General features: G+C 41.0%; 1 protein-coding gene across 2 annotated transcripts in view; it reads left to right on the top strand.

The window, feature by feature from the left end:
- The window catches only part of DOCK8 (dedicator of cytokinesis 8), a 94,086-nt gene that overhangs the window by 40,155 nt on the left and 31,103 nt on the right, over positions 1-22,828 (top strand). For both annotated transcript variants that reach the window (XM_075410549.1, XM_075410548.1), the window contains exons 15-26: positions 5,592-5,709; positions 7,419-7,489; positions 8,121-8,259; positions 9,716-9,817; positions 10,562-10,657; positions 11,758-11,992; positions 12,935-13,099; positions 14,868-15,043; positions 16,819-16,914; positions 18,253-18,348; positions 19,158-19,313; positions 21,824-21,937. In XM_075410549.1, coding sequence (XP_075266664.1) covers positions 5,592-5,709; positions 7,419-7,489; positions 8,121-8,259; positions 9,716-9,817; positions 10,562-10,657; positions 11,758-11,992; positions 12,935-13,099; positions 14,868-15,043; positions 16,819-16,914; positions 18,253-18,348; positions 19,158-19,313; positions 21,824-21,937 — 1,564 coding nt within the window. The remainder of the gene's footprint in view (positions 1-5,591; positions 5,710-7,418; positions 7,490-8,120; positions 8,260-9,715; positions 9,818-10,561; positions 10,658-11,757; positions 11,993-12,934; positions 13,100-14,867; positions 15,044-16,818; positions 16,915-18,252; positions 18,349-19,157; positions 19,314-21,823; positions 21,938-22,828) is intronic.

Below are 22,828 nucleotides of genomic sequence, written 5' to 3'. Positions count from 1 at the left end.
TATTTGCTTTCACATTCTGCTAAGCACTGTTGTACTATTTAAAATCTATCATATGCTGATAAATACTGTGTTTTGCCTTCAAACAAATCTGATATTGTATTTTGGATGCCACTGTTCTTCAGATTCAGTATTAGTTTGTTCTTTGGTCTACTGTGTGGAAACAAAAAAGCACTATCAATCAGCAGGAAAATCTTGTTAGGGAAAGCTTTTAAAACAACAGAAGGTAAGTGCAAATCATTTATAATGTATACCAAGTAAGCTAGTGCATTTTTGTTTCTCGAGAAGCTAAACTGAGTCTGCCAGAGACCTGTAGAAATTGAAGATTGAGATTAACATGTGTAGGTATCTTAGTTCAAGCAATGTAAGCAAGATGTAAGCAGTGTTAGGGGCCTACCTTTCCAGATGGTTTTAAACGAAAGCGTCTTACTTCACTGATTTGATTTTGCTGCGGCTCCACATCAGCAGGCAGTGGCTTGTGCATTGGTCTTGCATGAATGCCTTAGAGAAGGAAAATGAAGCTACTGTGATCACTGATACTGCCCCTGGTTAGGTAGTAGGGTGCTGAATATTGTCCTTTTGTAAAGAGCTCCCAACCAGGATGCTTAGAACCAAAACATTCCTTTCCAAGCCTGCAGATCTTTTTGCTAACCTCAGGACACTGTGCTTTCTCCTTCAAACCATTTGTCTGCTTTTCATTGAAATGAAAATGCTCAAGTAACTTCATTCAAGAGTTGTTAATAGTGCTGGATTACTGGTAGTAGTAGGTAGCTTCCCATTTGGTAAGAACAGGTGACTTCTTTCGCTTAGGTCTGCAGGGCACTTGAAGAGAAAGCGCAGCAGTTTTCTCACTGGATAATTTTTTTTTTTTTAATCCTCTTGCTTGATAAATGGTTACTTTGATATGTATAGAGAAGAGGCATCACTGAAGAGCAGTGTTGTTTGTCAGTGTAGCCTCCAGCCTACCAGGTCAGGATGGGGGAGTGTGTAAAGGCATCAGTGAGACAATTAAAACAAATCCAAGTTCCACCTGTTGACTTCTAGCTGCATAGATCTTGAATGCTTCTGAATCCTGTGCTATTCACTAAGGTTTTTAAGCATTTTCAGCTGAAATTTTGGAAGTGCACGGTGTCTGTGGAAACAAGAAGATGCTGGTGAATATGAAATATTACCTCACATTGTCTAACACACGTGACGTCAGGGAGGCACGTTATCAGTATTTTGGGAAGATAAGGTATACTCTTGTATGTACTAGCACCCCTTCACTGTGTCTTTTATTAATTATATATATCAGACAAAAATTATCTTACCACAATTCTCAGCTGTGTCATCATATTTCAGATACTTTCACTGTTATGTGTGAAAATCTGGCATGTCAGAGTTTTCACCCTGAGTGAATGGAGTTCAGTGGGTATTTTGGGATGGAGCTTTACCACTGCTTACATAGCTGGAGGAGTCACAGGTCCTGGGATGGCAAAGGGGTGTATAAAATATAGCTCTATGGTATAGTCACTATCTTCCATTCTTCAGCTTTTCATATTTCATTTGGACAACTAGACAATGCCTGATGTGTGACCTACCAGCTTGTTATTAGAGTGTCTTGACGTTGCAACAGTTGATACCTGGTGGATATCCACTGATTTTATCCACTTTAATAACACTGCCACTCAAGATTTAATAATACTGGAACCAGAAGGGGGAGTGAGGCTGTCATCAGTGGAACAGTGGCTTTAGTTTGGTAGAGGACTGCAAAGCATGGAGGACAGAGACATCAGAAGGTGGTATAAGCCCTTTGATTTTCATATTTCAAAATTTTAAAGCCATTTTAAGAGTGACTTCTGAAAAACATCATGTAAAGTAGGCAGTTGTGGGTCAAAAAGTTCCCTACATTTGCACACCAGAAGATCAATATGATAGGTAAGAAATTATTTTGTTGCTGATTTTTATGATTCACAAAATCTGAGTTATTTGCCTTTGGTCTGGGTTTTCAAACATGATATGTCATTGGTTACTTGTTTGCAATATTTGATATTTAAAGTAATGATAGGTCAGTTCAATGATGTGTAATGAATAACCAGAAGTCCTGGAGAGAAAGATGTTAAAATTTTATTCTGACTTGGCTCTAAGCTCTAGGTCACATTTAAATTTATATATATATATTTTCTTGTGACAATTTTGTGATTTGAATCTGCAGAAATCTGATGTTTTGAGTCAGCCTTCCACTCAGCTCTTCTGGCAGCATTTTTTTTCTGTGGACTGCAACTTTTATAGAAAATTCATTAAGGTTTTCACACCAATGCTAATGGACAGAATAGAGTGACAGTCGCTCTTAGCCTAAATTTAGTGAGTGTCTGACCACTGGTTTTTAGATGATTCCTGACTTCAGCAACATGAAAAAAAATCATTCAAACTATTATCCAAGTTATCCATACTAAGATACAGAATATATGACACATTTATATCCTCTTGAATGTGACATGTTGAAGTTCTGTCATTGTGCCATTTGTTCTAGTCAGCCACTGACTAGAACAGGTTTCCGTATTTGGTAATGTGTTTGTGATTTGCATTATAGTTTTCAACCATTTTTCTGAGCATTCCCCACTCACCGTGACAGAAGTGTAGAGGAATCAACAAAGATTGAAAATTACAGCTAATGGGTGTATCGGGGGTTTTTTTCAGTACCATAAGTATTGAATGGCAATGTTAACCCATCCATCACTATTCACCTATAGAATATTGGTGGTTTGTATCAGTTGTGACTATCTGCATCTATATTGGCTTTTGCTATGTAGGATAGTCTTGTCACAGTCATCAGTGAGCATGCCTAATATTCATGAGAAGTTTGAGACGCACTTGTTGATGCCTCACATGTTGCGTAATTTATCAAGGGGAAGGGTTTTATTATGCCACACATATGCACAACAAATAGTTACGAACGGGAATATTCCATAAGAGGGGTCACAGACTTGAAACTCTGCATAGATTTTATTTCGGCAGAAGATAGGTCTGCATTACTTCAGCTGTGGGAAGCCATCAGGTCACCACTGCTAAGTCCCATAAAAGTGTAGGAAGGTCAGCAAATTCGAATCAGAATTGCTGTATGCTGTCCTGTGTCAAGCAAGGTGGACCCTTAGATTTGCCAGCAAGTAACTGATGCTGAAATAGCCTCTTATCTTACTGTACCTCTGCTGAGTGAGTCTCCAACCCAGAGAAGCTGTCTGGATCCATGCCTCACCCAGGACTCTGCTGTCCTGTGGGATTCTGGTCTCATTGAAGTTGGGTGCTCTGCTGTGGCTATTGTAGACCCATACTGACTCCTGAATAGCTCTTCTGATTTGTAAGCACATCTGACTATATCTGGAGCTAAAGCCCTACACTTTTTGTAGCGGGAGTGAGAGGAGAAGTTTAATCACACTAATGAAGAGTAATTGCTGTGGCACGTTGTTTGAATATTTCTGCTCAGTGCAGAGCCTCAAGGGAGACACAATGCTTCCTGGAGCTCACCACGTCCTTGTGGGCATGCTAGCTGTCCTGTTATTTAAAAGACAGCAATATGAGTTGCCCTGACACCCCTGCTAACTGCCATGTGGAAATGCTCCTTGTCATTGCTTCCTCTCAGGCTTTTGAAGGGTACGGATGCTGGCAGGCAGTAGCATGTAGGCCATGGTCAGCGATGGGTCTACAGTTCATGCCTGCAAGAAAGAACGTCTTTTCATCATCTCCCTACCTTCCTGCTTTAAAAAATCAGTCATTGCTTTCATCTCTGCAGGATATCCAGAGTCAGCATTTTCCTCTGTTCTTCCTCAGTGCTGATGGTTTTAGTACACATGTAAGCAAGTTCCCTAAAACTGCTTGAGTGTAGGTGGCACAAGCTTTAACTCTTCGGTACAATATTTGCTGGAGTATTGCTTCCTTGGTTGTGTAGTCAGCAAAGAGCTCTCCATTTATGAGTTTACATATCTTTCATCTCAAGTCACGTCTAAATGTAAAATCCAGTGCTCAGGGACATTATATGGATTTGTGACATCTTCTGCTGGGCTGCAGATTAATGAAGCAATGACTGGATTATGCATCCTCCCCTACATGTATTTCTTCACCTCTGGCAGATGTAATATTGATAATATCCTTCATTTAATATGTCATTCCTCCAAGCATAATTCAGTGGAGGTTACCAATATATTTCTCTCTTTCACTTAGTTTTTCCTAATACCATATTGGAGAGAATTTGGCAGAGCAGAAATTGCATATAAGAATGTAAGGAGGAAAGTGCGTTAGAGTGGCAGACAGGAGTACTATTCTGAACAAGGGGAAAGGCAAGTTAGATGCTAGTTTGTTTGCTAAGGCATGGCATGGCCCATGTAGTGTGTGTTGCATAGCAGATTAGCTTGGACTCTGTAGCTGAATAGTATTGTCTTGTTGTGACACATGGCAATAAGAGAATCAAGCACAGTTTTCCAGGTTTTGGGATACAACAAATGCAACATGGACCGTCTGACTTAATGACAAATTCTCCAGAGCTGCTCCACATTTTCATCTGATAGTGGTGCTGATTAGGTATCTGTGATAAGGACAGGGCCATTTTGTGACTTCTGACTATCACAGACTAAAAGAAAGCCTGAAAGCCCATGAGTAGTTCTCATCGTTTCTCACTGGAAGCCAGCATGCTTCCACCAACACTAGTCTTATTCCTTATGCTCAGAGGACAAACAGTGAGAATCCTATAGCAGGCTGGGAAAATGAGACATTGAATAGAATTTATTGTAATGACAGAACATGTGTAATCCAGGTCAAGCTGAAATCTCAGACTTGCCATAGAACTCACTGGGGAAAAAACTTACTATTAGAATTTTGACTCTTCTATGAGAATTGTTTGGTTTTGAACTTGGAAGACCATCTATGCTGCCAAATTCCCCACCGAAATTAAAGGTGCTTTTTAAGTTTAGTGATCTATCCATGTACAGAAGCTAGTAAACAGCATGCTGTATGTTAAAAGTGTTATTCGTATTAATTACTAAAAAATGTCAGTTTCTAGTATTTTAGTTCAAATGTTCTTGTTTGTGTTTACTCAGGTTCATTGATACTACTTTTTGATTTGCATAATCTAGAAATATATAACATTTTGTTGCTATAAACTAGGAATGTATGAACCTCAGTTGTTGGTGTTATTTGCTGGTTTACTTGTTTATATCACCTCTGAGTGATTCCTTACCCCTTCCAAATTCTGATTCTTCACAGATGAGAAGGGAGCTGCTTTGCTGAGAGGTTCCTGCTTCTCATTACATCACGCGAAGATGTGCATTCATTTGTATCTGGGAATTACGTATTTAAAAAAAAAGAAAGAGACAGGAAAACTGCCTTCTCAAAGACATAGCTTGCTGTATGAGAAATCTTAAGCATGCAATGTTCTACGTGTCACGACAAGAGCTCACCTTTTGCTTGTGAACTTTTGAAATGGAGTTCTGGCAAAGCTTTCATTATCTAGGTGGAATTGAAGGACAGGAAGAGGACTCAGCAAAATGGTAGTTTGTGCACTTCATTTTGAAATGCGAATGCTTGCCATTTAGGCATTTTATTCCTCCTTTTCTGTCTTCCAGAAATCTCCTCTATGTTTACCCTCAAAGGCTGAATTTTGCTAACCGACCAGCTTCTGCAAGAAACATTACAATCAAGATCCAGTTTATGTGTGGTGAAGACCCGTCCTGTGCAATGCCGGTAATAAATCCTGAGATTTCTTTGCAGACTTTTGCTTATGTGCCTTCCTGAGGAACCTCTGAAGAGATAATTCATTGTTTGCTTCCCATCACCACCGTTTCTAGTGGGGCCTTATCAAGCCTAACATCAGAGAGCTTGTGAAGCTTTGCATTCTCGTCAGAAAGCAGGGCTGTAGTCCTTACCCACAACAGGGAAGACTTGTCACTAGATTGGAATAGAGGCATTGTTACTTCCTCTTATCCAAATCTTCCCACCTTGTTTTCAGAAGAGTGACATCATATTAAATTAATGGTGTGTTCGAAACTCGAATGGTGAAATTCACAGAGCTTCAGAGACCACTTAAAAATGATGTTGTCTATCTTCCAGTGTAACTCCTTTGTACAACTATGTGTATACAAATATTCAGGGGTAACACTGGAAGGTAGAAGTTGGTGTCTTCATTGCCTGAATCTGAACAGGTGCATAATCATGCGGTGCAGGCAGAGTTTTCCATATTTCCATGTTTGAAACACGTGGTGTATTAGGACATATGTGTGCACTACTAGCAGAGCAGGTAGCACTGTCTGTGTTCAGGTTATCCAACATTTGTCAATATGAGATTCCCTCTTCAGCTTTACCAAGCTTCAGATGTTCAGTTTGAAGTGTTCGAACCCAGATGTCTGCTCAGCCTGAATTTTTTGAGAAATTTTCAGCATAGTTGGCTATCTGAGAATGACACTGGGATAAAATCTGTTGTGGTTTTATGTGTTAGAAAGGGAAAAATTGAGTGAAAATAGTACTTTGAGGAACATTAATCCAAGAATATGTTGGAGCAAAGACTGACACCTGACTAGCATTTGTCGGCGTGCTGACACTGCACAGTGCATACTTCGGAGCCTTACTCCACATGAGCTCTGGAGCTGAAATGACAGCATCAGCGCAGTGTTTTCCCAAGTCATGTTTCTCTCAGGGCTGGAGCGGTGCCATGCGGATGTAACATGGTCTTTTACGTAATACTGCATTGTTGGGTTCCTTAAGCTCTGCCCATGTTATGATTAGGTTTTGACAAATGCTTAGGACAGTCACAGTTCATCTAGCAGCCCTCTCCGCTGTGAGAGAGCTTCGTCGCAATACAGATGTACTTGTGCTATACAGATTGTCCGTGTCAAAGCTCATCTCCCAGGCCTCCCTTTAAAGTTACTGGTTTCCAGGACCTTACCATGAGGCTGTGCCTGAAATGAGGGAAGCAAATCAAGCACCAAAAATGCCTGTTTCTCTTCACTGATTGTAAAGGAACTTTGGACCTCTAAGGTAAGGTGAGATGGATCTCACCCTAAATGAGCAGGCTCCAAGTGAAAAACAAACTTCTAAAAATAATTTTAATTTAACTAATTTAACTTTTTAGCATTTAGTTAAAGGCAATGTGACAGTGTGTAAGAAGATTGCCATAACTTTGTTCCTGCAGTTCCTAACTTTTTAGTGCATGACTGGAGAATGTGATGTCAGGTAGTCAGTGGTTCTGGAAATTACCTCTGCTCCATTTTCCTTGTGTTTTGCCCTGAATAGTGAGTGGAGAAGATGTTTGGTAAAAAGACATTTGTGTCAACGTGCTAAGATAAAATTGAAGAGTCATTTTCAGCCTTCAGATACTGTCTTAAAATTTATACAAGATGATGACAATTAAATGCTTTAGACGTGACTACTGTTACTTTCTTTTATTCTTAATGTAGGTAATTTTTGGGAAATCTTCAGGTCCAGAATTTGTGCAAGAAATACACACAGCTGTCACATATCATAATAAGTAAGTATTGCTACTATGAGAAGTATTAATCCGGAGCTCTTTGCATCATTCTTAGCCTACATAGTTCATCAAGGCATGCTGGTATTAATCCATTTTAAACATTTACATTTTATGTGGATTTGTCATATCTAATGTGGATTGCTACATGCATTTGCCGAAGTGACCATTGCATAAGCGACCCTTGCTTTTCTTGTTTGGAGCTTTTCAGAGGTTAGTTGAGAATATTCCTTATCTGAAGATTAAGGAGCAGGAGCAAGAAGCAGCAGCCCAACTTTGTAACAGCATTCACTTTGATGAATTCACAGATCCGAAAGAGCTGAAGAGACATTCTCATTAATGTAGAATCAGGATTTACACAATAAATATGCTGGAACCCACAATTAAGATTGAATGTTTTTGAAAGTATAGAGATAGGTAAAAGCTGAAATGTTCCATCTGATACCGCTCTTCCTGATTCAAAGCTGTAGATAGTTCATCAATATATATGTACTTTGTTTAACTCAGCTCTGAGGCTATTTTCAGGATTTATACAGTTTTTATAACCATAGCATCTAAAAGCCTGCTGGCAAATTTGCCTTCTGCTCAGTCTCATACTTGCATTGGAAATGTGCTTGGCATTTTTTTTAAACAGGTCCCCTGACTTTTATGAAGAAGTGAAAATTAAGCTGCCAGCAAAACTCACAGAGAAACACCATCTATTGTTCACGTTCTATCACATCAGCTGCCAGCCAAAGCAAGGAGCATCTGTGGAAACCCTCCTCGGATATTCGGTAAGTTCCATGTGATATATAAGTGTGTGTGTGTGTTTGTGTGTGTGTTTGCGTATAAATGTATCTATATCCCATGCAAAGAGATGCTGCTTGTCAAGAATTTTGTCATATATTCCCTTTCTGGTTATGGTAATACGTCAAAAGCACTAGAAGGTCTTAATGTTAATTCACAGAAACCAGAGTCAACCTGTGCTATGTTACATCCTTGTGCTATAATTTTACATTGTTAAGTGTCTTTGAAGTTGATGAATTCACCTGATGCAACTGAAGTTAAGTACACATCTAAATATTTGCAACAGCAATGCTTTATAGCATATTGCTTAATATTGTTAGATTCTGTTTCTTGAAAAAAAAACCCTAAAACACATGCAGTTACAATTACTGTTATGTAGCATGTTCATACATGAGGTAACAACTAATAAAACATTTTCAATTAGGTTTTATATGGCATATCACTTATGTTCTAAAATGTCTTTTAACCACATCAAAAATAAAAACCAGAAAGAATCTAGAAGGTAAAATGTAATTCTCTTGCATTCATGATCTTCATTTTGATACTAGCATGTTTTAGCTTGAGAAATACATATAGTAGCATAGTCTCTTTGACCTTTTTCTTTATCAATAGATACTTTTAACTGGAGAGATTTTAAAATAAGAGGATAGCATAGACGATGATAATACTTCAGATCTGAAAACGTCCTGGTGCTGTGGTCAGCAATTGAGCTTTGGGGCCAGACAAGTGCTTTCCATGTGTTCCTACTATGAATTTTGTATTTGGTTTTGATACCTGTACTGAGAACCCTTTCAAATGGGCTTTCTTTTATGGACAGTTTTAGTCCCACCAATGTCAGTGGGACTGGTAAGAAGTAGATTAGTTTGTAGTTCACGAGCAACAGATAAGGACTTAATTTGAAAGCTTCTGTTAACATAATTATAAAATATTACTGCACTGTGATACTCAAATGCACATCCTATTTCGGACATGAAGAGGAGAAAAATTGTGTCCAAATACCAATACAGAGTTAAGATGAGTCATTCTGTCCTTAATCCTCATCGTGACCACAACCAAGATGCTCAATGTATCTTTAGCAAAACTTTAACTCTGTTGATTTGCTTCAAAGTTGAGGATCAGGCTATTCAAGATCATGTTTAAATAACAACATGGACTCTACTAAATCCTTCTGATAGGATTTATTAGAAAAATATATGTCACACACGAAAAGCTCTGTGTTTGTTTTCTTCAAAAGGGATGGTTTGTAAAGCAGTCGTACATTTTTCTACAGTAACTATCAGAGAATTTAAAATGCAAAGAGATTACTGTTGAATAGGTTAGAGCAGAGAAGCTTGGGTCGATATCTCATTTGTTGTTTTGTTGACTGTACATAGCAAATTAGATAAATATCTCTAATCATCTACAGTCATGAATATTGCTGTGTTTTTTCTTCATTTGTTTCAGTGGCTGCCAATTCTATTAAATGATCGTCTTCAAACCGGACATTATTGTCTTCCTGTTGCATTGGATAAGCTGCCTTTCCACTACTCAATTCACTCTCCTGAGGTAACAAAGAAAATTCTGGAAAGATAATATTTTACTAATCTAGAAGAACAGCATAAGTGTTTTGCAAACCAACATTACTGTCTGCTTGTAGACAATGTCTCATTTTTGTACTTTAAAAGGGGAAAGTTCTGGAGAAAAATGTTGTCATAGTCACTGGTGTTATTATTTTACATTGTTATATCGTGATTTTTAAAGTTAGTTAAGCAAATCCTTGTAAATTGTCTAATCAGGGAAGCATTTTTTTAGAGGGTGTCAGGTCAATAATTTGCTTTCTTCCATAGGATGACTTGCTCATTTTTTGTGGCTGTGTGGGAGAGGGAGGACTAGTGGAATCAGGTGCTGCTACATGAGAGAAAATTGTGCGCTCTGAGTAAATATGGCAAGTAGGAGACTGTCCAGAGGGTTAAAACTGCACCACATTGCTATAGAGTGCCTTTGGCTGTGCTTTAACTGGGGACTTCTAACCTTAAAAATACCCTATCAGAAGATGAGTATTCACACTGTCTGTGCTTCAGCTGAAGTGCTCACTTCCAGCTGAAGTGCTCCAAATTTCCCCGTTCAATGCATCAGCTTCTCTCCGTCTAGCCTATGAGAACAAGAAGATGCCTAGCTGTGGTACTGTGTGTAGCGCTGAATTGGATATCTAAAATAAAGTGAATAGCGTGAATACCCTATAGACCCAAACAGACTTTATTTGACCATTAAAAGGAAGCTGATGATTCCCACGTTTCTTTTCCATCACAGAAAGTTCCACCTCAGACACCACCGGTTAAGTGGGTTGAAGGACACAAGGGTGTTTTCAATGTTGAAGTGCAAGCCGTTTCATCTGTTCACACACAGGTAACACACATCAGAAGCAACACACAGCTTTGGTTTCGTTTCACAGAGAATTCAGATGTCCAGGCTGACTGAGGAGGTTTATGAAATGGAGATTTTTAAGCCCATACAGGTTTAAAAACAACTAACAGCTATGGAAATAGCCTGATAGCCTCAGTGAATTAAATCTTTTGGTGAAATGTAATCTATTGGTGTAAGTGAACAAATGAGCACTCTCAGCAACCAGTCACATCAAGCAATAGGGAGCCTGGGGTCCTCTCAGCTCAGCAAGGGTCTGCTTAGGCTGTGTTTGAAAGACACTGGAAGGGTATAGTGTCAGTTTCTGCGGCCTGCATGTTCTGTTCTGCAAGGCTAGCTCAGACCGTACGCCTATATCTGCAGAGACATAGCACCTGCCCACCTGTAGGGACAGGTTATATCGCCAGAATGCTTTAGGTAGCTCAGCCATCAATGCCATGTGGTGTGGGAACTCAAGCTTAGTGCTGAATGAGAACTCTATAATTCTGGTCATTTAAATGTGATAGGAAATTGGAGTTTGCCCATCTTATTGGGATACTGGTTTGAGGCAAAGCAGCTTTATTTTGTTTCTGCTGCTTTACAATGTCTCCTACCCATCATCCCATTGTAGTTAACCCTGGTAGCTATGTCCTAACAACTGCAGGACCTGTGTCTGAAGCAGGTCCATCACCCCTTTGCAGTGTGCTTGTTAAATACAATTAGGGCATACTTGTAAGGCACGTAACTTGTATGTATCTGGAACTTAGGTGTGGGTGGCAGAGGGACTATAGACCTGTAATGTGATGGGGTTTTATTAGAGGGAACAGTATTTTTATTAAATGAAGCAATCACTTTAATGAGGGCTTTAACTTTTCTGGTTTTAATCTGATCTAACCAGAATCTGAATTTAAGCCAGGTGAAAAGGACCAAAATAAAGGCTGTGACAGCTGCTTTACAGATTGATCTCTAGGGCTAGCCACCACTGCAAGCCAGAAGGGTAAAAATATTTTCTCTCTCCGCATCAGGTGGGACAATCAGGCTTTGCTTAGCTAGCAACAGTCCAAACTATATCAACTTTGTTAACTGTGGGTGCACTGTATCTGCAGGACAATCACCTGGAGAAGTTCTTCACTCTGTGCCATTCTCTGGAAAGTCAAGTGACATTCCCCATTCGACTGATGGACCAGAAGATTACAGAGGCTACACTGGAACATGAATTGAAACTCAGCATTATCTGTTTGAATTCTTCACGCCTTGAACCTCTTGTCTTGTTTTTACATTTAGTGCTAGATAAACTTTTCCAGCTGGCCGTACAGCCCATGGTCATAGCTGGCCAGACAGGTATTTACTGGTGCATGGCCTTGGAGCGTTAGTGCAAGCAACCTAGAGATGTGGGGAGAATGACTGCTAAATATCCAGGCTCAGATTTAGTATTTGTCATAGTCCACTTCAGAAAGAGTTGTGCTTCCCAAGACGCAGTTGAACTGCACAGTTTAACTGAGTCCCTGCCTGCTGTCCTTTTTCCCCTACATTGAAGTCTGTCAGACTCTGGGTGGGAGGTGTGTTAAATTGTAGTTTACTTGTCTGGAAATGTAGGTCAGAAAGTGGGTTGTGGTTTGACTGTGTTTCGAATTCAGTTGTTTTGCAAGGAAAACACCACCAGAGTCACTTACCTTACAGCTGACATCATTGGCTGCAGTGTATCCTCTACCCGAATATCTTTAGACAGAATTTCATGAGCACAAAAACAGAGAGGGTGTGGTAATGCACACAGATTTATCTGTCACAGAGGCTGCCCGTTGCCCATCACATATGTTAACTCTGGAGGGGAGGCGTACTTGGAGACAATGGTGTAGTTTATTTTCTGTCTCATTTTGGTAATCAGTGCTTGTAATCCACTGTATTTGTGGAAAAGCCTGCTAGCTTGTATTTGTCTGTCAGCTGGAGAAGAATAAGTCTTAGTGTTCTTCAAGTAGGTATTTTGTAGGAAATGCGTGAAGACTGCTAGAAATGGCAATTAACAGTTACAGTCTGCATTTATGTAGCACGACGTGATGGAGTAGCAGTGACTGGGTTGGAAGTCAGTGGGTCTACTGAAGAGTGGTTGTTGGCCTATGTAGATCTTAGGTCTAGTTACGTATAGCAATTGCTGTCTAGAGCTCTGACTTTGTTAAGGACTGAATTAAAGCATGTAGGATTAGTTGTTGTTGGTACAAAGCATGCCCTCACCTAGTTATATTGCATCCTTCAGTGCTGAGACTAATTGTTGCCTTTGTTTCACAGCCAACTTCTCACAGTTTGCCTTTGAATCCGTGGTTGCAATAGTGAACAGTCTCCACAACAGCAAAGACCTGAGCAAAGACCAGCATGGGAGGAACTGCCTCCTGGCATCTTACGTCTACTACGTATTTCGTCTGCCAGACCCGCAAAGAGAAGTAGTCAAGCCAGGTAATATTGGTGCAAGGGCTGAAAAAATACTCTTTTTTCTTGATGCGTGCTATTGAGCATGATGCTTCCAAGAGAAGGCCTTAGGGAACTGGTCTACAAAATAGCAAACACAACTTCTCAGACCCAGACTGCATACTGTGTAAGCACAGCACTGTTAAGATACATCATTTTTCTCAGAGGAAGGTCAGGAATCTCAGTGCTGTAAAGAACAACATGGACTTGTTCCTCATAATCTCTCTCTTGGTCATTCATTTAAGATTGAGGGTTAAGGTGAGAGGGCTCCACAGCTATATGCAATGCTATAGCTTCATGAGGATGAAAGTAAGAGACATCTCCTAAACTGAGGCTTTCTTTAGGGGAATTTCCTTCAGAAATTAAAATGGCCTTAAGATGCCAATTTCTTACTGGCCTGCACATCAGAAAACTGCTTTCCGTGCAAACTAACTTACTGCCAAGTGGCACAGGGCCAAGCTCTGCCCATTTCTCCCAACACATTGTGGAGGTCATAAGAGGATAAAATCCTGTATGCTGGCCAGCAGGTTGAGGGAGGTGATGCTTCTCCTCTGTTCAGTGCTGGTGAGGCCACACCTGGAGCACTGTGTCCAGTTCTGGGCTCCTCAGTAAAAGAGAGACATAGATATAATGGAGAGAGACCAGCTAAGGGCCACAAAGGTGACAAAGGGACTGGAGCATCTCTCTGGTGAAGAAAGACCAAGAGATCTGGGACTGTTCAGCATGGAGAAGAGAAGGCACAGGGAGGATCTTCAACATGTGCAAAGACCTGAAGGGAGGGTGCAAAGAAGACAGAGCCAGGCTCTTTCCAGTGGTGCCCAGTGACAGGACCAGCGGCAGTGGGCACAAACAGAAACACAGGAGGTTCCCTCTGAACATCAGGAAACACTTTTTTCCCTTTGAGGGTGACAGGTTGTCCAGGGAGGTCGTGGAGGCTCTCACCTTGGACATACTGGAAAGCCACCTGGACATGGTCCTGGGCAACCAGCTCTAAGGCCCTGCTTGAACACAGGGGTTGGAACAGATGACCTCCAGAGGTCCCTTCCAACCTGAACCGTTCTTTTATTCTGCTGCTGTCCATTGTCCTAAAGCCTATAGGATTCATTTCATCAATTGCTATGTATTAACTGACTTGCCACCAAACAGCTGTGCTGTGGGAGCTAAAGATATGTAGGCTCTTTTGTCTTTCAAATATTAATTTAGATCCCACTTGAGGGACGTTTAGGCTGATGTTAGGATGTGCTAAAATCTCTGAGCTTGCCTACACCTGGAAATTCTTTATTCTGGAAAAATAAGGTCCATGGGGGAAGGCGAAAACCAGGTAATCATTTACTGAAATTCCTGGTGGCTGTGCTTCCTGCTTCCTTGGTTACTTTGAACATGCTGTTATATCTTATGTGTTGAAGGTGGTATTTTGTATTTAGGCCTGTGAATCTTGTCTTAATCTGCAGCAAATTAGAAAGTTTATGGGAAGAAGAGAAAGCTGTTGTAATAGTGCTGCTGCTCAGGTAGCCGTTAATCTTTTGTTACTGCTTGCGCAATCACCCTGTGAGCTGTTGACTCAGAAAACATCTTCACCTTATCATTCAGTGCCTCTGTAATTTGTTAATGAAGCAGTTGGCAGTGAGATTTTCAGGAGCTTTCTGCTATTCAAAATGCTGATGCTATAACAGCACTGAGCAAAGCTGGCTTGAGTCTCATGTTTGTCTCATATATATGTCCTTTAGTCTTAGTTCAAACATCTTACTATGGGCAGGTGCAGGCAGCAGTGCCATTTTGACCGAGTCTCGTTATTACACATTTGGACGCACTTCCGCCGTGTCTGTTGGGAGTAAACTCCTGCAGAGCCGGGTGATAAGCTGCAGCAATCCTGACATCACTGTCTCACAAACTGCTACTGATGAGGAGGTCAAAAACATCATGTCATCCAAGGTAAGACGACGAAGTTGAATATCTGGAGAACTGTATGGGCTGAAATATAATAGTCTAGATTTGTTCTTTGAGGGATGGATTTTCTGCTTGTAAATGCACTATATGTATCACCAGAAACATTTGCAGTTTATCAGATTTGGTGTAGGCACACATTAAATCCCATTGCTAAATGCTGATGTCTCCTTTCAGTGAAGAGAGCAAGACGTAAGAACTCTGTCCCTTGTTTGAGGCTCAGACACTCCACAGAAGGATTTGCTTTTTTGACACGCTTCACTCTCTACTGCTTCTTGACATTTGGGTTCTATTCATGTCTGGTGACGTGGGCTGATCTGGGTTGCGTAGAGTCAATGTAACAGAAGACTACTATTGATTATACTGGGAACAGTTTCCCTTTCTGAAGGGGCTGAAAGAGTCCTCAGAAAGGAAATAGTTTTCCTAAAATGCACTGATAATTTATTCTTGCTCCTTTTAACTTTTTCTTTTTTTAAATCACAGGACCTGTTTAGTGCCAAATAGTTTCCTGTTAAAAAAAAAAAGTAGGAATTGTACATGATAGCAGCCCCATTATTTTGTATCTGCTGTAGTACAGATGCTGTGTGCATATTTTGTAGCTGGGTCTTTCCAAGTACTTCATTCAACCACACAGTGAAACACAAACTTCCTCTGCCTTTCTCATCCACAGCTACATCTGCTGCTAACAGTTTGCGGAAGCCGGTGAGAGGATGATTACAACCGAGAAGCAGGAATTTGCTTCCCTGATTGGCACCTGGTGCTTGCTGGTCTACAGCATTCCAGGCGCATCTCAGAGCTTTATGAGGACGGCTGTGCTCAGTTCTCTGGGGAAAACAAAATCTAGTTTTCCTTACTGAGCAAGAGCTGGAAAGCTCTGCTTGTGACAGAAGCAGGATTTTTTGCCTGTGCAAGGAGCCTGCTCGTAGGTACAGCCCTGGCAGAGCTCCACAGCAGCATGTCTGCTGAGTTCTGGACCATACCCCTCCAGACTCTTCTTTGGGTGTTACACATCTAACGTACTGCTTCTCAAGCAGGTTATTTGCAGAAACATTTTCAATTCTTTCCTCCACTGAATGACCACATGCCTCTCCAGTTAAAGTGAGTGGGTGCTTGTCTTCAGCAGATTAAACCAGAACTAGTAAGATGCACAGGCTTTGCCAGTCTGTTTGATTTGTTTGTATGGGCATAGATATTCATCGATAGCAATTTTTAGTAATGTAGATTTGAACTTAATAGCTTTATGAATTTTCCTCTAATGTACTGTGTCCTAAAAAAACAGACCTCAAGGTGCTTTTTTTTCCAAATTAATACAAAATTAAAATGTTTGATATTACAGCTTCATCACATTGATAAATGTAGCAGTTTACAATCAGCTGCTGCCATTTCACTGCCTGGTAAATTTGCATTACTTTTAATGGAAGGAAGACTCCCAGATGCTGGTTAATTTTGGGTGAGGAGCCACCGCGTAATTTACAGGACAGTTACCTTGGAAAGGGTGAATTGTAGCGCGCCCGAAACACAGCTGCAGTGCCGAAATTGGGCACGAGTCGGCAGTGTTGGCACGTCCACGCTGCTGCGGCTGCTGCTTTCAGGGGTCTTTGGCCTCCTCGGGGAGGGGCTGAATGGGGACAAGCAAAGAGAAGAGCTGTGTAGGTGAACGTCTGTGCATACCTTCCAAAAAAACCACCGCTGCTGACTTCTTCTTTGTTAATTAGCTTACGTTATGTATTAACTTACGTATTTCTTCTGGCCATGCCTTCCAGCCCACGGATCACAGCTGCAGTCGGATGTCTTTCTGTGTTGAAGGAACAAATGACATGCCAAGCGTTTGTGCAAGCCCGAGACCATCCAATAAAAAGGTAGCCTGCCACAGAGCTTGAGAGTGCACATTAAGAGAGCCTGGAGCCTGCTGAGGCAGTGCTGGTAATTAGCGCTTCTAATCAAGGAGAGGGGAGAGAGAACAAAATAACAACCAGTTTTATCGAACAGGGATTTTGTGATGGAATATTGAACCAGTGGGTAAATATAACCCAAACATTTCTTCTTCTGCTCCAGAGACTTTAGATTCTTCTCCAGGACAGATTTAGACAAGTAGCAGCCTGCCTGGATCCTCCCTTTGCTCTCTTTCTCAAGGTATTAGGGCCTCTGTCTTCTTCCACTGCACTTTACCCTTGGATACCTGCCTTTACATGTTACAGTAAACTGCTTTCAGAAATTTTTGCCATCTTTTCCTTCTGTAAAAAATGTTTTTCTTTGCCCCTTTTTGTAGCTTTTAGAAGCACAAAATTACTTCCTATCATGCGTATGTATTCCCAAATAACTTTTTAACAACATAGAAGATACCGTATATATTTTCCAGAGCTGTATCTTGTGTTTGGCATTGATCAGCAGGAGTGGCTTTGGATGAAGAAGCAGGGGAGTATCTCTGGAATGAACAGTTCAGAATCTAAGTTACAGTTAAGAGACCCTCCTTACTCCTGCTTATTGATTTGATTTATGCCAAAAAGCCTAAACATTTATACCTGGTCTGAATCTTGGATGGATTAGTGTGTCCTATTCAATGTAAATAGGCTTAGAAATCTTATTAGCTTTATTGTTTGTGTAAGAAGTAGAAAGTAGACATTGCAATAAATGTTTAGTCCAGATGTGAGCTTCTTAAAAGTTTAGATTGTTGGGATTGGTTATCTTATGGTCAGATCTCACTGCAAAGTTTATTGTCTCCAACTACAAACCTCTGTACAAGCTCTCCTGTGGTTATTGCTGTGTCCTTCTTTCCCCTTCACACAGAAAATCTTACTTCTGCCTTCTCTCAGAAAACCCAAATGTCCTAAATAGAAACGGATAGCATGAATGTGCTTAATGGGGAATGTGACTGCTCCCTATCATGCACACAGACCACAGCCTGACCATAGACCAAAGGCATTTCCCAGTTTGGTGATCTGGGGTTCTGGATCCACAGAAAAACGGGTCCTAAAGTCTGTTTGCCACCAGTATTTCTTATATGTCTATTTGGTCTAATCTGCCTTCTCATTCTATAGGGATATGCACACATCCCCATCCAGCTGCTGACTCAGTGTGGGGGAGTTTTCCACAGGGGAGAGGGGGAATTTTGAAGGTGTGAGCGCTGGGGATAGGTTGAAACTGAAAGGCAAGTTGATTGGAAAGTCATTTCCCAACCTTCTGTGTCTATTGTCTAGCATTTCCATGAGGAGCTGGCACTGCAGATGGTGGTCAGCACGGGTATGGTGAGAGAATCTGTCTTCAAGTATGCCTGGTTCTTCTTTGAGCTCCTGGTAAGATTTGACAGTGGTATGTTATAGCAAGTCAATGGTGAAATCTGGCAGGTACTCCAAGCAGAGATTTAGATGGATAGTGATCTCTTCAGTTATTCAAAGCCAGTGTGAAAAGAGGAGGTCCTAGATAATGGAATTACAGCTAACGAATTCTCCATATTCTCCCCAATTTTCTACTGACAACCTGTGATGGCAAAGTCCTGTGTGAACTACATGCAAGATGGTCCAAGGCTTGCAGAAGACTGAAGACCTCAGTCAAACTGAGGCCTTCCTTTTCTGTGAATACCTGTTCCTGTCTTTTCCACTTTGTTAACAACATGGGAGCAGTGACAAGGCTCCCAAAACTTACAATGTCACAGAGCCCTGAGGTGACGAATGTCAGTGGAAGTTGTTTTAACATACTGGTTTCCACTGGCAGCATGTAAACAACCCAACAGCAGGTCAAGAAGTAGGAGTTAATTCTAGAGGTGTCACTCTCTGTCTGTCATCATGAAGGGCTAAAGTTGCAAACTGCAGCATTTCAGAGCTGCAGATGCAAGGGCCCAGGGAGGGTGGTACTGATTCAGGTGCTGAGAGTAGCCAGCTGCGTGAATGTGAGCAGGAATTGGTTTCTGTCTGTGTTCCAGTCTTAGACTTTCTGTTGTCGTTGCCAGTATGTGTAGGATTTACCACAGTGGCTCTGAGAAGACGAGAGAGATTGCATTCAGGAAAAAATAAGTATGGAATCTTACTCCCATGGACTATCTTAAAGCAGTAGTTTTACTTCCTGTTTGGGCTTTTTTTTTTTTTTTTTTTTTTGTGCTTTGCAGATAAAGAGTATGGCTCAGTATGTTCACAACATAGAGAAGCAAGACAACCCAAGAAGAAGCCGCTTCTCTGATCGCTTCAAAGATGATATTACCACTATAGTTAGTGTGGTTACTTCAGAGATCGCTGCACTTTTAGTGAAACCGCAACCACAGAAGGTAACTACATGAAATAAGAACCGTGGGTCCTTGCTACTCACCCTGCATTACACTGAGTTGTATTTAATCCCATTTCACCTTCAGCAATGTCACTAGAATTCACCCAAAACTGAGGTGGTAGTCACAGTGTAACTTAAGCAAAAGCTGTGGTTGTGCAAGGGGCAGCCTTGTGCTCCCCTGGCAGACTGTTCGTTTTTATTCAGGTCATCTCCACAGCCTGCTTCTTGGTGTGACTGCAGGATACAGGGAGGGAATCCGCTTTGCCATAGACAGGAAAGGTTGGACTCCCATTTTCAGTGACAGTGCTGCTTTATGCCAGGCTAGCCAGGCCATCAAACTGTAGCCCAAGTAGGGTTTATTCCTTTTATGCTCCTTTACTGTTACCCTCATTTCTACTGCATAGTGGTTTATTCCACATTTGACTTCTCTGATGGCAGTGGGCTGTGCAATATGAAGGCAGTTTTCCTCCTGAGGGTTGCAAAATCCAGCCATGAGTGATCTAATACCAGATTCTTTGAAGAGGCACTGGCCACATGAAACTTAAAGACAAGAAATAAGCCTTACATCCCATGAAATTCTTTGTTTTGATGTATTTGAACAAGTTGCACTGATATAATGGATAGTAAAGTTGAAAGGATTATGAAATGTAGTTTGTATTTTAACGTTAATACTCTCAGCTTGCATCACCGATGTCACTCCGCACTGGCCAACAGACAAAGTGAAGGCCACAGGTAGGCACTGTGTGGACTGTTGTTTGTTCAGTTGTTCCAACCAGCTGGTTGTCATGCCCTAGAGCTGCCAGGTGCACTGTGCTAGCCCAGCAGTGTGCTCTGTCACAGGGCAGACCAGGCTGGAGAGCTCACCCACTGGGTCACTTCTCTACCGGCTCAGTCTCCTGATCCACTCCGTGTGCCTGCTGTGCTTTTGAGGAGCAGAAACTGGGAAAGGGCCAAAACCAGACAACTGAGGGCAGGGAATGGCAGAAGTGATCATTACTGTCCACCAAAAAGTTGTTCCTGAAACTTTACCCTTTCCTCGGTCCTTTGGTGTGGTTCTGTGATAGCCACATGCAGAGCAGTTGTTTTCACAGAAATGTTTGCTTAAGGCGTCAGTGCCTTTTTTTACAAATATGTTGTGTAATAAAAATTTGTTACATTAAAAATGTTTTAACGGAACTGTAGGTTTTGCCAAGAGATTAGCGTTTTATGGCTTCCTCACAAGAAATACACAAGTTTTTATGGGCTGTTAATTCAGTTTGATTTGGTAGAGTGAGTGTATGGACCCTGATTATGTGTGAAAATCCCACTGCAGTGTTTGCAGAATTAGGGCTATTGGTTAGTTGTACAGAGCAGCAGTAGGTAATATGGATCTGATTTTTAGATCCAAGCAGTAATAATCTATGTTTCAGTACATGATTGCGCATGTTAGATTGTCCTGGAATTCTGCAGTGATATCTCTGACATATTTCAGACTACCTAGTAAAGTAGGGGAAAATTAATTTTTTCTTCACAGTAGAAAAACCTTTTGCTGTGCAAATTCCAAATCATAGGATATATATATAGATATATAGATATATGGAGATATAGATATAGATATAGATATAGATATTCCTGCACAGGAACAGCAACAAAAAGGTTGAAGAATGAAAAATGGAATCATAACCACCCTGAGGTGCTGCACACCTGCTATCACTAGTCAGAGACAAGAGTAGGGGCAACAATTTTCTCAGTCATCTCCTCTGTCAGTCTTTAGTGAACGCACCGGAGGGCTCTAAGCATTAAATGTGTGCAGATCCCTCAGGCAACTCCACAAATTCCTCTTGGTGAGCTACATGTGCTATGGAGACTTTATGATTTAAAATAGTACACTTGAAGTAACTGCAGCCTTATTTTAGAGGGCACATGAAGCTCTTTGTGATTTTTACTTGGGGGCTGCACGTGTCTGGTAATCAGGCCAATTGTAAACATACAAGAGCTTAGCTGCTAAATGGTAAAACCCACAGATTTATCTTGCTGGTATATTTTTACGATCAGTTTTACACTTAAAATTTCTAAGCAAAATGCTTGGCATTCCATTAGCCAATCCAGTGCAGATTTTTATCAATGTTTTTAAAGAATATTTTATGTTTTAGTGGTTAAAACAGCTTTATCTAAGGTTCAACAAAAGTGGCATATGCAGGATTGCAGCCCATAGGTGACTTCAGAACAGGTCTCAAATTCCATTTTAGTGTTGTCAGCCCAAAGGTTTGCATAGACAAACTTGTTCACTCATCCTGTGATATTCCCCTGTGAAAGCTAGAACAGTTGAAAAAATACACAGGAGTGATTCTGTGTAAGTTAGCAAGATCATATAAATTAGAGTACTCAAACAATCTTGTCTAGGCTGTTCCGTGAGATGGTTCTGGGAGCTGTCCCCTAAACTATTTTTTAATGATTCTAGAAAGTCTTCTGCCTTGATACGATTTTTATACAGCATATCCACAGTTCTTTTTTTTCCCTCTTTTTTTAAAGGAAAGTGAGCAAGCAGAAAAAATTAATATCAGTCTGGCGTTTTTCTTGTATGATCTTCTTTCTTTAATGGACCGAGGATTTGTGTTTAATCTCATCAAACATTACTGTAATCAGGTAGGCACCATGCATGATTGGGATTGCATTTGGCTTGTGGCCAGTCCAGTGTTCTGTTCTGCTTGATTCATTTATCCATCAAGATTCTCTGGGTTGTGTTAAAGGGTAAGGTAAATTTCCTATTTCCTATTGCACATGCAGAGACTTTAAACCTCTTTTGATTTGTGGTCTGCAGAAAGAAATTGAGTGGAGGTTAAGACTCTTAGAAATGTCATGCCTTGCACTGCTGTAGAGCATCCATGGAGCCACTTTTCTTCCCTTTTTTACATCCCTTAGCAGCAAGGCCTGCAGGCCATACAGAGCAGCTTTTGGTCTCTGACTCTTCCAGTGCACCTCTGTGACGGACATTGTTTAAATCTGGGGGGTGGCTCAATCAAAATGATCCATCTCTGTCTTCTTGCTTTACAAGCTTCCAATAATTAAAAATAAATTGTAGTTGCAGGGGGGTGGTATTAAGTTATTTGTTGTATTTGAAGGGGAAAGTTTTCCTTCTATTTTGTGACCCAGTGTACCTGCTGTATTTTTTCCACCACAGGGAGGCTCTCTGTGAGCTAGTGGTGGGTAAGTAGGAGAAAAGGTGGCTGTGACCCTGGCTTCCTATAGTATGTGCACTGCTCCACTGATGTCATTGCTGATGTGAAGGGAAATGACAAGACCACTGGTGCTCTGTGTTGCCTAGCAGGACTTTTGAGTTTGCTGCAGACTTAGCAGTGTTTTGTTTAGTTTCAATCTTTGTGTTATGCGAAAGGGAATAAACATTGTATGTTCTTCTTTTGGGACGAAAAATAAAACAATTGATTGTCTCTTGGGAAGTTGGTAAGCCAGCCACGGGCAGGGAAAGACACCACGACTGCCAAACAAAGACCAGCTAATGGATGGAAACTAGTTAGG

Source organism: Opisthocomus hoazin, chromosome Z (genome assembly GCF_030867145.1).
Source record: "Opisthocomus hoazin isolate bOpiHoa1 chromosome Z, bOpiHoa1.hap1, whole genome shotgun sequence".
In the NCBI taxonomy this organism is placed as follows: Eukaryota; Metazoa; Chordata; class Aves; order Opisthocomiformes; family Opisthocomidae; genus Opisthocomus; species Opisthocomus hoazin.
Note: the sequence above shows the minus strand (reverse complement) of the source record. Positions and strands in the feature narration are given on the sequence as shown.